Raw genomic sequence first — 15,200 nt, 5'->3', positions numbered from 1 at the left:
ACAGGGCCCAGAAGAGGTTCACAAGAATGGTCCCTGGAATGAAGAGCTTGTCGTATGAGGAACGGTTCAGGACTTTGGTTCTGTACCTGTTGGAGTTCAGAAGGATGAGGGGGTTCTGATTGAAACTTACAGGATACTGCAAGGCCTGGATAGAGTGGATGTGTAGAGGATGTTTCCACTTGTAGGAAAAACTAGAACCAGAGGTCACAATCTCGGACTAAAGGGACGATTCTTTAAAACCGAGATAAGGAGGGATTTCTTCAGCCAGAGTGTGCTGAATCTGTGGAACTCTTTGCCGCAGAAGACTGTGAGGCCAAATCACTGTGTGTCTTTAAGACAGAGATAGATAGGTTTTTGATTAATAAGGGGACCAGGGGTTATGAGGAGAAGGCAGGAAAATGGGGATAAGAAAAATATCAGCCATGATTGAATGGCGGAGCAGACTCGATGGGCCGAGTGGCCTAATTCTGCTCCGATGTTTTATGGTCTTGTGTGGGTACTTGATGTCTACCATTATAATTACTCTGTTATGTTTGTGATATCCGTGTGAACAATTGATTCATTAACACATACTGTGCATTTACTTTAATTCCTCTTCTTTTTTTCTCTGATCCCCAGTCTTGAAAAGAACCATCTCACAGATTCGTGTGCCGAGGATCTCACCTTTGCTCTTAGTACAAATCAGTCATTGACGTTTCTGAACCTGTAATCAAACTCCTTCACCGAAAAATCTGTCCCCACTCTCTGCCATCTCATACAGACCTGCTGGCATCTGGAGCAGATGGAGTGAGTATTTCTTCAGTTTTTATGTATTCAGTAAAAGATGAATGTGATTATTGCCTGTAATTGTTATTGAAATATTAACTCCTGAAATATAATCTCTCTGTCTTTGCACATTGTTGAATAAGTTTATTATCTGTTTCAGACTGATGGGGAACTGGTTTGTCCGAATGGAAAGAGACTCCTGGCATCGGTGCAGGAAATCCGACCGGAACTGAGAGTAACAGTGTGATAATTACAGTTTTTAATCACTGTGTGTAATGTATATTGATGATCTAGATGTGAATGTGGGAAGAAAGATCAGTACGTTTTCAGCTGACAGGAAAATTGGTGGTACGGTAAATAGTGAGGAAACTCTTAGATTATAGGATGATAGTTGGGTGGAACAGTGACGAATGGAATTCAATCCTGAAAAGGGAGGAATAACAAGGCAAGGGAATATACAATGAACCGTAGGATGCTGGGAAGTACAGAAGACCAGAGAGATCTTCGGGTGCATGTCCAAGATGGTTTGGAAGACATGGGGGATACTTGCCTTTATTAGCCAAGGCATAGAATATAAGAGCAGGGAGGTTATGACAGAGCCATATAAAATGTTCATTAGGCCACAGCTAGAGTATTGTGAGATGTTCTGGGGCGAAATTCTCCAGTAACGGCACGATGTCCGCCGACCGGCGTCAAAAACGGCGCTAATCAGTCCAGCTTCGCGCCGCCCCAAAGGTGCGGAATCCTCCGTATCTTGGGGGGCCCAGCCCTAATCTTGAGGGGCTAGGCCCGCGCCGCACTGATTTCCGCCCCGCCAGCTGACAGGAAAGGCCTTTGGTGCCCCGCCAGCTGGCGCGGAAATTACATTTCCGGGCGGCGCATGCGCGGGAGCGTTATCGGCCGCTCACGGCATCCCCGTTCATGCGCTGTGGAGGGAGTCTCCGCCTCCGCCATGGTGGAGACCGTGGCGAAGGCGGAAGGAAAAGAGTGCCCCCATGGCACAAGCCCGCCCGCGGATCGGTGGGCCCCGATCGCGGGCCAGGCCACCGTGGGGCACCTCCCGGGGCCAGATCGCCCCGCACCCACCCCTCCCCCAGGAACCCGGAGCCCGCCCGCGCCGCCTTGTCCCGCCGGTAAGAGAGGTGGTTTAATCCACGCCGGCGGGACAGGCATTCTAGCAGCAGGACTTCGGCCCATCCGGGCCCGCCAACTGGCGCGATTCCCGCCCCCGCCGAATCTCCGGTGCCGGAGAATTCGGCAACCGGCGGGGGCGGGATTCACGCCACCACCCGCGATTCTCCGACCCGGCGGGGTGTCGGAGAATCTCGACCCTGGTCTCTACACTAGGGAAGGATGCGATTGCACTGCAAAGCATGCAGAGGGGATTCGCCAGGATACTGTCTGGGCTTGAGTTTTTCAGCTATGAAGAGAGGCTGGTTAGACTGAGATTGTTTTTCTTTGATCATTGCGGAGGGGGGAACCTCATAGTGGTGTACACAATTATGAGGGACATAGATTGGTTAGATAGGAAGAAATTCTTCCCCTTAGGAGAGGGGTTAATAACCAGGGGACATAGATTTAAGGTGAAGGACAGGAGATTAAAGGAGTTTTGAGGAAAGGTTTTAGAGGGTGGTGGGAATCTGGAACTCACTGGCTGAAAGGGTGATAGAGGTGGGAAACCTCAACATTTTAGAAGCATTTTGATGAACATTTGAAACCCCATGGCATAGAAGGATGCATACTATTTTTTAACGCGGGGTGAATGTGCAAGCTCCACACGGACAGTGATCTGGGGCCAGGATCAAACCGGGTCCTCAGCACCTTGAGACAGCAGTGTTAACTGCTGTGCCACACTTACAGGGCTACATATTAGTGCAAGAAAATGGGATGAGAATAGATTGGTGTTGGGTGGCCTGTGCTGAAGCGATAGGCCAAAGGACCTCTGTGCTGTAAACCTCTGGGGGTGATTTGCATGCTGTGTTGCGTCTGACTCAAGTATTGCTATGTCGGGGAAATACTACGAGAGCCCTGAAACAGGATTTGCGCTGGATGCCAACGAGTTTGCGATGCTCGTGGATGCTCCTAGCCCATCTAATCATGTTCACTCCCAGCGAGGGCGTGAACCTGTTTGCATATTTAAATCCATGTAAATGCATGATAAAGCTGGATTGACGCCTAATCTTCGGGTACACGCGATGTCCCCACCTGTCGGTGTGATGTGACACTGGCTTGAATCACTAATCTCCATAAACTGAGACCGGACGCGATGACCAGGCCCGGGTGCTCTGAGGTCGTTGTAGCCCCAGGTGGTCAGGAAAATGGCAGATCAGTATCAAAATGACAACCTGGTCGTGCCAGAATGGCAGGTTGGCACTGCCATAGGACAGTGCCACGGCGCATTTGGCAACCCCATAAACAGTGTTGCTAATTTGGGTGAGTGTCACTTAACTTTGAGGTTGGGGCACCCGATTTCTGAGGAACCGGACCTGCTGGTGTTTCTGGGCCCCGCTCTTCTCCAAACATCTGCTCTAATCAACAGTATTAGACAGACAGAAAATATGGAATGGGTTAATTCAAGTCCTAATTAGTTGATATGAAATTAACCTCCCAATCTGCAGTAATCTCAGACGCTGAACTGAACTATAATTTAATAATCAGCGATCTAGTGAATGTTTTCTGATGGTGATTGAATGAGCTGACAACCTCTCTTACTGATTGTGCTACTGTTAATTGGCGTCTTACTGTTGCAGGGTGACCCTGTTTACAACTTTTAATTCATCATTTGTATTAGTCAATATTTAAGTTATGATAATTGTGTTATTGAGTCAATTAAACATTGCCGGTCGGTGATTTTCTGTCTGACCTTTTATTTGAAGATTTGATCAGGGTTAATTCATTCACACAGGAGCTGGGAATGGTCTTCAGGTGTCTCTTCTTGTCCCCTCCTCTTCGCGCCCTCCCGAGGATAGCCTCAGGACAAGTGGGGAGGGGTGACAGTTGTGCTCAGCCTATTCTTGATTTCATAAAGTACGTATTCTTTCTCAAAGATCTTTCTGGAGCACTTCTGCCCTAAATCCAGTCCCTTTTCTGGGCCATAGGCTAAACCTGCCAGCTTCATACAAGCATGTTTGGTGAATCCTCACCAATCACTCACAGTGGGGTCGCGCTCGGAACAATAATCGGAACTGGCATTCACCTTTCTCCACACCACCCTTTGGTTGGTGCATCCATATGTGAACATTTTATTGGGATGACCCCATAGGATGCCATCCTGACATTTGCCCATGGCCTGTGGAGTGAACCACATGTAACTGGGATATCTTCATTTAAATTTATTGCTGTTGGTCCTTTATTCTAAATGTCTGTCCAATCTGTGGTGAAAAACGCCATGAAGCATAACACGAGTGTGTAATACTTTCTGTAGAGAGATAAACATAACATTTGTTGTTCTTTTAATATCTGGTTCACTTTACCTTTTATCCCTCCCCCCAGGTGCTGGCTCACACTCCTTCAGGAACTCTTTGTTAACCGTTTATTCTCGCAATCCCCTGCATAATATCAATTAAATCCCATATTGTAGACTATGCTATGAGTTTTATAGTTTTCATGCAAAATTTCGGGGGGGGGGGGGTGCTTCCAGACATCTGTGGAATGAAGAATTTGTGTTGCTACAACAATGCAGAGTTGCACGAGTGAAAGTAGTATTTGTAAGAAGGGCTGAAATTGGAAGAAGACGATAAAGAAAAGGAAGATAATGCACTTTCCCTGCGTGAGGAAAGAGCAGAGGTCAGCAGGATTGAAAGCGATGATTACCCATTAGTTTATGTATTTGGGTAATTACATGGCTTTGACATTTTCGTCCCAAAGTTTGGACGGGCCAGGCATCTATGTTTAATTTAGTGCCTTCCTGGCACGCAGAGTCTTGTGGCTATTACCCTAAAGCAGAGTTGCACAAATGCAGCTCGTGTTTGTAAGAAGAGGTGGAATCAGAAGAAGGATATGAAGAAAAGAGGTTGATGCACTTTCCCAGAGTAAGGAAAGAGCAGAGATTGTCAGGATCAAAAGCGTTGACTCAGCGAGGCTCAGTTCTAGCCCAATTTTAAATTTGGTGGGAACAGACTATCTTACTGATCCTGGCAGAGGCTGTCTCCAGAGAAATGGAAGAATGAAAATTTGCATCAAGGAAAGAAATCAAGTGGCCTGTTTAATCCTACCAATACACACTAGGATGAACTATACTATACCTGTTACAGGGCGAGGGGTTACCCACAGTTAAACGAACACTACATTCTTGTTTGACAATTAGAGATGGCAGAGGTCCCCTCTGATTTTCTCTTCTCACAGGACCTGCTCTTCCACAGCATCCTCATTTGAGCGCTGTCCAAGGAACTTGGAGGTGTCCCGGCACTTGATGCCCTCGAGAGTACGTGGCTTGACAACGACTGTTCTCCTCCCTCGGGTTGTTGGATGGGGTTTTGCGATCAGGGCTGTGGGGGTCGAACTTGCAGCAAGGGGTCAGGGCCCGGATCTTGGTGCGAGGGTCAAGGGCCGATGTCTCAATTTCATCTAGCAATACGTGGTGCTGGTGGCAGTTGGTTTTGGGAGCCAAACGCCTTCATCTGGTTCATATGGTACCATCCCAGAGTTCATCAGTAACCTGTAAACTGATGGGTTCACTTCATCTACCACCAAGTAGAGCCACGCGTATGTGGCGGATGAAAGCCTTCTGCCCAATTTCATACTTTTATTGGGTTCACCTTGCCATCAAAAGTTTGGACTCTGCTTTTTCCTCTTCCACATTTTAACAGCCGTTGCCTGTTGTGCAGCTTGTACGTTTTCCAGCAGTGTTTTTACTGCGGTCTCATGATTCAGGTCTGTGAGCTTGGGTTGTAATAGATCCAGCCCTAGCAGGGGTTTAATCCCTCTAATAGGTAACGCTGTCATAAGGGGGCGGTTTGGGAACCTGGTGGAACTTGAAAATGGGTGCAAAACGATCATTGAAACAAATGGTAGGACAGGATCTACAGGCATTTAGACAGGCAAGGACTAGTTAGGGTAAGTAAGCATGGCTTTGTAAGGGGAAAGTCACTTTTCTCCCAAGTTCAGCTTATACCATGAAAACGCCTCAAATCCTTTGAACAAACCCATTATGTGCCCTACCGAGGAGCCCGGTTCTGAAATGTATAACAACAAATCATACACATATAAGACGCCCTATGCTCCAAGCCCCCCCCCCCCCCCGCCCCCCGCGTGCCACAATCCCTTTCCATAACTCTGAACCCCTCGGTATAATTACCAAGGGCTCTATCACTAAAGTAAATGGAAGAGGGGACATGGGCCATCCCTGCCTTGTTCCCCGATGCAACGAGAAATACCCTGAGTTTATATTGTTCGTACACACACCATCGAATTTTTATACAGTAACTTCACCCATGCCACAAATTTAGACCCAATCCTAAACTTCTCATACACCGCAATCAGATATCCCCCTCATTCTTCTGAACTCCAAAGAAAACAATCCTAACCTACTCAATCTCTCATCATATATCATTCCTGGCATCCCAGGAATTAGTCTGGTAAACCTTTTCTGCACTTCCTCTATAGAAAGAACATCCAGATAAGGAGACCAGAATTGCGCACACAATTTCTCTTCCAGCCTAGCCTTCAAAGTCCTCTTTGCTACATCTGAACAAACAAAGAACAAAAAAAAGTACAGCACAGGAACAGGCACTTCGGCCCTCCAAGCCCGTGCTGACCATGCTGCCCGTCTAAACTAAAATCTTCCACACTTCCTGGGTCCGTATCCCTCTATTCCCATCCTATTCATGTATTTGTCAAGATGCCCCTTAAATGTCACTATCGTCCCTGCTTCCAGCACCTCCTCCGGCAGCGAGTTCCAGGCACCCACTGCCCTCTGTAAAAGATTTGCCTCTTACATCTCCTCTAATCCTTGCCCCTCGCACCTTAAACCTATGCACCCTAGTAATTGACCCCTCTACCCTGGGAAAAAGCCTCTGACTATCCACTCTGTCTATGCCCCTCATAATTTTGTAGACCTCTTATCAGGTCGCCCCTCAACTTCCACCATTTCAGTGGGAACAAACCAAATTTATTCAACCTCTCATCATAGCTAATGCCCTCCATGCCAGGCAAAAACTCAGTAAATCTCTTCTGCACACCCTCCAAAGCCTCCACATCCTTCTGGTCGTGTGGCGACCAGAATTGAACACTATACTCCAAGTGTGGCCTAACTAAGGTTCGATACAGCTGCAACATGACTTGCCAATTCTTACACTCAATGCCCCGCCCAATGTAGGCAAGCATGCCGTATGCCTTCTTGACTACCTTCTCCACCTATGTTGCCCCTTTCAGTGACCTGTGGACCTGTACACCTAGATCTCTCTGACTGTTAATACTCTTGAGGGTTCTACCATTCACTGTATATATTCCCAACCTGCATGAGACCTTCCAAAATGCATTATCTCACATTTGTCCAGATTAAACTCCATCTGCCATCTCTCCGCCCAATTCTCCAAATGATCTAAATCCTGCTGTATCCTCTGATAGTCCTCATCGCTATCCGCAATTCCAACAACCTTTGTGTAGTCTGCAAACTTACTAATCATACCAGTTACATTTTCCTCCAAATCATTTATATATTCTACGAACAGCAAAGGTCCCAGCACTGATCCCTGCGGATCACCACTAGTCACAGCCCTCCAATCGGAAAAGCACCCTCCCATTGCTACTCTCTGCCTTCTATGACCTAGCCAGTTCTGTATCCATCTTGCCAGCTTTCAAGTTAGTGAGACACGACCTCCCCTTCACAAAACCGTGCTGCCTCTCACTAATACGTCCATTTGCTTCCAAATGGGAGTAGATCCTGTCTCGAAGAATTCTCTCCAGTAATTTCCCTACCACTGATGTAAGGCTCACTGGCCTGTAGTTCCCTGGATTATCCTTGCAACCGTTCTTAAACAAAGGAACAACATTGGCTATTCTCCAGTTCTCCAGGACATCACTTGAAGACAGTGAGGATCCAAAGATTTCTGTCAAGGCCTCAGCAATTTCCTCTCTCGTCTCCTTCAGTATTCTGGGGTAGGTCCCATCAGGCCCTGGGGTCTTATCAACCTTAATATTCTTCAAAATGCCCAACACCTCATCTTTTTGGATCTCAATGTGACCCAGGCTATCTACACACCCTTCTCCAGAATCAACATCCACCAATTCCTTCTCTTTGGTGAGACCTCTACTATAATTGGGAGATCAGTCTTTATGTAGAGAGGTTTCTATTCAGTAAGAGAATCAAAATTTATGGGGTTAAGGCAGGAAAGTGGAGTTGAGAGCTCATATCAATCAGTCTATCTCAGTGAATGGTGGAGCAGATTTGATGGGCCGAATGGTTTAATTCTGCTCTTACTTTGTATGGTATTATGGTCAAATTAGATATGTATCAGGGTCCAGGAGTCAAGCTCAAACAATATCTTCTGGGGAGAACTGCGTCGTCAAAATGTATTACAAGGTGAAAAAGAAATTACAAATAACCATGTGATAGGGAAAATTAATTAAAAAACTTTAGTTATCCAATCAGTTCTGGAGGGGTTAAACATTTCTGCATCAATCTGTATTACACACACATGCTGTTTAGCTGAACCAGCTATTTGGAAGAAAACACCCCAAGGACATAATCTGCCATGGGGCTCGTTCCCAGGTAGGGACCAGCCAGGTTTTAACTCTCAAGGTATGTATAACACTGTAGGGCCATCTACCAATTGTTCTGTCACCGGTAACGTCAGGGAGGGGTGATAGAAACCACACACCAGACATCAAACCACTCGTACAAATAATTGCAATACAACATATATATGCAAACTGGTTGGATAGCTTAACTAAGCATGTGAATCTTTCATATGACTGGTTAATTATTGTCACATGCTGTGCATGATGTAATCCTAATTGATAGTCATAATTGGACATAGATAACTAGTAATAAGTGATTAGCATATGCCAATTTCCTGTCTTAATGTGAAGTATAATTATCTGTACAGGGTGGTCAGAAGAGAAGTCTGGTGTGTGAGCTGAATACACCACTAGCTCAGTTATAAAGGACTTTATATTAACTCCCAAGAGTCTTGGTCTACCATGGGGAACCTTATCAAAAGCCTTACTGAAATCCACATACACCAAATCCACTGCCTGACCTTCATCAATGTGTCTCGTGACATCCTCAAAGAATTCAATGAGGCTTGTGAGCCATGACCTGCCCCTCACAAAGCCATGCCGACTATCTTTAATCAAACTATTTTTTTCTAATAATCATAAATCCTACCGCTCAGAATCCTTTCCAATATTTTGCTCACCACAGACGTAAGACTGATGGGTCTGTAATTCTCAGGGATTTCCCTATTCCCTTTCTTGAATAGGGGAACAACATTCACCTCCCTCCAATCATCCGGTACTACTCCAGTGGAGAATGAGGACGCAAAGATCATCACCAATCGCGCAGCAATCTCCCCCACCCCCCGCTTCCCGGAGCAACCTTGGGTATATCCTGTCAGGTCCAGGGGACTTATCTATCTTGATGCTTTTCAAAATTTCCAGCACATCCTTCTTCTTAATATCAATCTGTTTGAGTCTATTAACCTGGTTGGCACTGTTCTCATGGGCAACAAGGTCCCTCTCTCGAGTGAATACTGAAGCAAAGTATTCATTTAGGGCCTCCCCCATCTCTTGAGACTCCAGGCACAAGTTCCCTCCACTAGCCCTGATCGGCCCTACTCTCACTCTGATCATCCTCTTATTTCTCACATAAGTGTAGATCGCCTTGGAGTTTCCCCTAATCCTTCCCGCCAGGGCGTTTTCATGCCCCCTTCTAGCTCTCCTCAGTACATTTTTGAGTGCCTTCCTGGCTACCTTGTAACCCTCTCGAGCCGAGTGAGATCCTTGCTTCCTCAATATTACGTAAGCTTCCTTCTTCCTCTTGACTAGAAGATCCACTTCTCTTGTCATCCAAGGCTCATTCACCTTACCATTCCTTCCTCGTCTCAGTGGGACAAAACAATTCAGCTCTCGCAGCATGTGCTCCTTAAACAATCCCCAAATTACTGTTGTGCATTTCCCCAAGAACAATTGTTCCCATTTTATGCTCCTCAGCACCTGTCTAATAGCAGTATAATTTCACCTCCCCCAATTAAATACTTTCCCATACTGTGTGTTCCTGCCCCTCTCCATGACTATGGTAAAGGTGAAGGGGTTCTGGTCACTGTCACCGAAATGCTCTCCCACCGAGACATCTGACACCTGGCCTGGTTCGTTGCCGAGCACCAAGTCCAATATGGCCTCTCCCCTAGTCGGCCTATCTACATATTGAGTTAGGAATCCTTCCTGCACACAGCTGACAAAATTGGCTCCATCCAAACCATTTGCAGTAAGGAGGTTCCAGTCAATATTAGGGAAGTTGAAGTCACCCATGACAACAACTTTGTTACTTCTGCACTTTTCCAAGATATGACGCCCAATCTGTTCCTCTGTCTCTCTGCTGCTATTGGGGGGTCTATAGAAAACTCCCAATAAAGTGACTGCACCTTTATTGTTTCTGACTTCCACCCATACTGACTCAGTAGACAAACCCTCCTCAACTACCTCCTTTTCTGCAGCTGTGATGCACTCTCTAATTAACATTGCTACTCACCCTCTACTTTTACCTCCCTCCCTATTCTTCTTAAAACATCTAAACCCCGGAACATCTAACAACCATTCCTGCCCCTGTGAAATCCATGTCTCTGCAATGTCCACAACATCGTAGTTCCAAGTACTGATGCATGCTTTATGTTCATCTCCCTTATTACTGACACTCCTTGCATTGAAACAGACACACTTTAACCCATTCCACTGAGCACAACTTTGCCCTATCAACTGGCTATCCTTCCTCAGAGACTTGCTGCATCCTATTTCTGCCTGTACAACAGCTACCCTATCCTCTGACCCACAGCTCTGGTTCCCATCCCCCTACCAAACTAGTTTAAACCCTCCCGAAGAGCTCTAGCAAACCTCCCACCCAGGATATTGGTGCCCCTCCACTTTAGGTGCAATCCATCCTTCATGTATAGGTCCCACCTTCCCCAGAAGATATCCCAATGATCACATCTCTGAAGCCTTCCCTCCTGCACCAGCCCTGTAGCCTCGACTTCAGCTGCACTCGCTCTCTGTTCCTTGCCTCACTTGCATGTGGCACCGGTAGCAATCCTGAGATCACTACTCTGCTTGTCCTGCTCTTTAGCTTTCAACATAACTCCCTGAAATCACTTTTTAGATCCTCATCCCTTTTCTTAGCTATGTTGTTGGTGCCTATGTGCACCACGACTTCTGGTTGTTCCCCCTCCCCTTAAGAATCCTGTCGACTCGATCCGAGACATCCCTGGCCCTGGCACCCGGGAGGCAACATACCTTCCGGGAGTCTTGCTCACGACCACAGAATCTCCTAACTATTCCCCGAACCATTGAGTCTCCTATCACTATTGGTTTTCTATTCTTCCTCCTTCCCTTCTAAGCCACAGAGCCAGACTCAGTGCCAGAGACCTGGCCCCTAGAGCCTTCCCCCGGTAGGTCATCCCCACCACCAACAGCATCCAAAACGGTATACTTGTTTTGAAGGGGAAACGCACGAGGGATCCCTGCACTGTCTGCCCGTTCATTTTCTTTCCCCTGACTGTAACCCAGCTACTCTTGTCCTGTACTTTGTGTGTGGCTACCTCCCTGTAACTCTTCTCTATGACCCCTTCTGCCTCCCAGATCATTCGAAGTTCATCCAGCTCCAGTTCCCTAACACAGTCTCTGAGGAGCTGGAGTTGGGTGCACTTCCTGCAGATATAGTCAGCAGGGACACCGGTGGTATCCCTCACCACCCACATCCTACAGAAGGAGCATGCAACTGCCCTAGCCTCCGTCCCCTTTTACCTTACAGAATATAGCTGCCCTATGGACGAACGGGAACTCCGCTCTCCGACTCTGCTTCCAATCAGCTGCACTCTCTGTAAACTCCCGGCTCCCTTCACGCTCTTTGAGGAAATGTAGGAAATGAAATGAAAGGAGCACCTTGCTTCCTCCTTACTTAACTCCCTCAGTCACCAAACTCTCACTATAGCACTCAAATGCACCCAAATTCAGCACTCCGTGCAAACATAGTCTGCACTGTAGCTGGCTCGCCTTTATACTGTGACTCGAGCCTCTGAAAACTGTCCTAATCCAATTAACAAATTAACAAGCTCCTGCTGCAAGTAGCTACAAGTAGAACCTTTGGTTAAAGCTGATTGAAAATTCACCTTCTTCTGAACCAAACAGCAACTTTAAACATAATTAACTAAATACAAAAAAGACTAGACTTTAGATAAAAATTAACCCTTAATATCTCTCAGTCACCAAACTCTCACGATAGCACTCAAATTCAGATGCATTACAACATGGCTAAATCCAAAGCTAAACACTTTTCTGTGGGGGAAAAAGGAAGAGTATTTTTAAATTGTGGTACATTGAGAAGTATGAATGTGCAAAGGAATTTGAGTGTCCATGTACATCAATTAATGAAAGTGGAAGCAGGTGCAGCAAGCAGTTAGGGAGGCAAATGGCACATTAGCCTTCGCTGCAATCGGATTTGAGTTCAGAAGTATGGCTGTCTCACTGCACTCATAAAGGATCTTTGTGAGACCACACTTGGAGTACCATGGACAGTTTTGGTCTCCCTACCTAAGAAAGGATGTACTTGCTGCAGAGGGAGGTCAGTGGAGGTTTGCTCGACTGATACCAGGGTTGGCACAAGTGTCCTTTGAGGAGCGATTGGTTCGACTGGGTCAGTGTTGACTAAAATACAAAAGGAGGAGATTAGTTATCATTGAAAGATATAAAATTCCAACTGGACTGGACAGACTAGTTGCAGGGAGGATATTTTCCAAGGTTGGGAATCTAGGGGAGGTACGGTAGCACAATGGATAGCACTGCTGCCTCACAGTGCTAGGGACCCGTGTTCAATTCTGGTCTTGGATAACTGTCTGTGTGGAGTTTGCTCTTTCTCCCTGTGACTGCATGGGTTTCCTCCGGGAGCTATGGTTTCCTCCTGCGGTGCAAATTGTGCAGGTTAGGTAGATTGGCCACGGTAAATTGCCCCCTAGAGTCCAAAGATGAGCAGGTTAGGTAGGATTGCGGGGATGCAGACTTTTCTCCTGCCATTGATTACATCAAATTTAATCACACTCAGGTCTCCTGACCTTCTTACCCAAGTCTAAACACAACCAGCGGGATTATCAGTCGAGGAGACCCTCTGCTCCGCTGGCAACAGCGCTCCCAAACGTTTGCGGATGGCGTGGGGTGGCCCACAATGGGGCCCCTCCCATTCCCCTTTCCCTATGGGGACCCGCCCATCCCCCTTTTCCCCACTCCCCACTCCCCTTCCATTGGCCGGCTGTAGGCGGGGCATGGCACACCATATAGCCGGGCTGGTGGGAAGGAGAATCCCACCCAATGTCTCAAATTACCTCCTCTCCAGGCAATTCCCAGCAGTCCTTACAAAATTATATTAGGCCTCATGTAGGTAAACAATTACAAGGTTGGATTGAATGATTGATTCGCTTAGAGTATCTTAATTTCACTGTTGCAGACACAGAATCTGCCTGTATATTAAACCAGGATTACTGCAACTTATATATATATATATATATATATGCCTTGACCAGATTTTTAATAACATTGTTGCAACAGATATACATACTACAATCCATATAATAGATTCACCTGAGGAAGGAGCTGCGCTCCGAAAGCTCGTGATTCGAAACAAACCTGTTGGACTTTAACCTGGTGTTGTCAGACTTCTTACTGTGCCCACTCCAGCCCAAGGCCGGCATCTCCACATCAATCTGTATAAATGTGTCCTGCATTATTCATTTTTACAAGAACAATCATTTTCACTCATTACAGAAAAGCAGCCACTTTGAGTCAGAACACAGGCTGAAATGTAACTAGTTGGGACAGGAAGGTTTAATTTATTTTATATTTTTGAACAATAGACAAAATCAAAATGTAGGGTGATTTCACTATCTTCTTCATCTCATCTCTGAATCTAGTCTGTGTAGTTGCATAAATACACGTGTTTGTGCAGGAACTCAAATACATGAGCATGTATCCGGTTTCAGTGGCGATATATTTCGGAGCTGCATAATCGCCTCTGTAATACGCGGTAGTTGTCAGTTTACTAGTTAAAAAATTAACCACCGCTGTCAGCCACAGCAGCAGGAAACTACCTGATACACTGAAGAGTAAAACTATGGACTTCCTTCTGTTTTTCATCTCTGTCTCACTCTCCTGATTATTGCTTTGACCCCGGAGCCCCTTGCGGATTCTGATGGCCACTAAAATCCGCCTGATCGTCAAATAATTAAAGAATAATATCAAGATAAAGGGAAGCCATGCAACTAAAATACTTTTCACCCAGGAGTAAGCCGCCCCTGCAGGTGACGAGTAAAAGGCCAAACTGGAGCGACAGCCCCAGGCAACATTGTCAGTTATTCGTTCAGGTTCGTACGCTAGCCAAAAGGGGATATTCTCCAAACAAGCCAGGACAGAGAGCGCGATTATAACCACAGTGGCAGTTCTCACTGTGCAATAACGTGTTTTAAACTGCTGGCAGCATATAGTTACCCATCGGTCAATTGTGAAGAAGACAGTAAACCACACAGATATATCCAGGGTAGCAGGATTCATGCACAGAATGAACTTACAGACTGCAGTGTAGGAGAGGAATGAATATGGAAAGTGATAACTTAAAACGTGATATATGATTACATTGAAAACCATAACCAATAGATCTGCTGCTGACATGGCCACCATGTAGACAGAAATACATTTGGAGAGACCACAGTTTCCTCTGCAGAGAATCACGATGGTTAGTAGGTTCGCTGTAAAGAGGAGAGAGATTGGATAAGCAAGCGGGACCTCCAGAAAAATAAAGTCATAGTGTATGTTTGAGAAACAGTAGATTTGAGATAGCATTTCAAAGGGATATATGTTTCAAAATATAGCCGATTATTGGTGATAATTTGTTTAAAATAAATACAACATTGAACATATGAAAAAACCCTATCCTACCAGCAAATTGTCTTCGGAAACCTCTTTGCATTACATATCTTCAGAGAATTGATGAACATGCGGATTCCAATAAACCATTCAGTTAAGGCAAACTCAGTTAAAGCACATATTCAATTGATGTCAACACACCGCACATTCTTTTGATACCTGAAGGAGTTGCTCATTAACAGCGCAGCGCTGAGGGGATCCACACAGGGTTCTTTCCAGCCGAGGGAAGGGAAGCATATCCAGAGACGGCAATTATTTATTTAAATGTCTTTCAAAATCCTCTGTTAGGTGTAAATGGCAGAACTTATTGACAT

General features: G+C 45.9%; 1 protein-coding gene across 1 annotated transcript in view; it reads left to right on the top strand.

The window, feature by feature from the left end:
- The window catches only part of LOC140411386 (uncharacterized), a 190,482-nt gene that overhangs the window by 117,929 nt on the left and 57,353 nt on the right, over window positions 1-15,200 (top strand). The window contains 1 exon segment of the mRNA XM_072500500.1: window positions 619-786. Coding sequence (XP_072356601.1) covers window positions 619-786 — 168 coding nt within the window.

Source organism: Scyliorhinus torazame, chromosome 4, assembly GCF_047496885.1.
Source record: "Scyliorhinus torazame isolate Kashiwa2021f chromosome 4, sScyTor2.1, whole genome shotgun sequence".
Classification (NCBI taxonomy): Eukaryota; Metazoa; Chordata; class Chondrichthyes; order Carcharhiniformes; family Scyliorhinidae; genus Scyliorhinus; species Scyliorhinus torazame.
The sequence above is the reverse complement of the archived record's forward strand: the minus strand, read 5'-3'. Positions and strand labels throughout refer to the sequence as shown.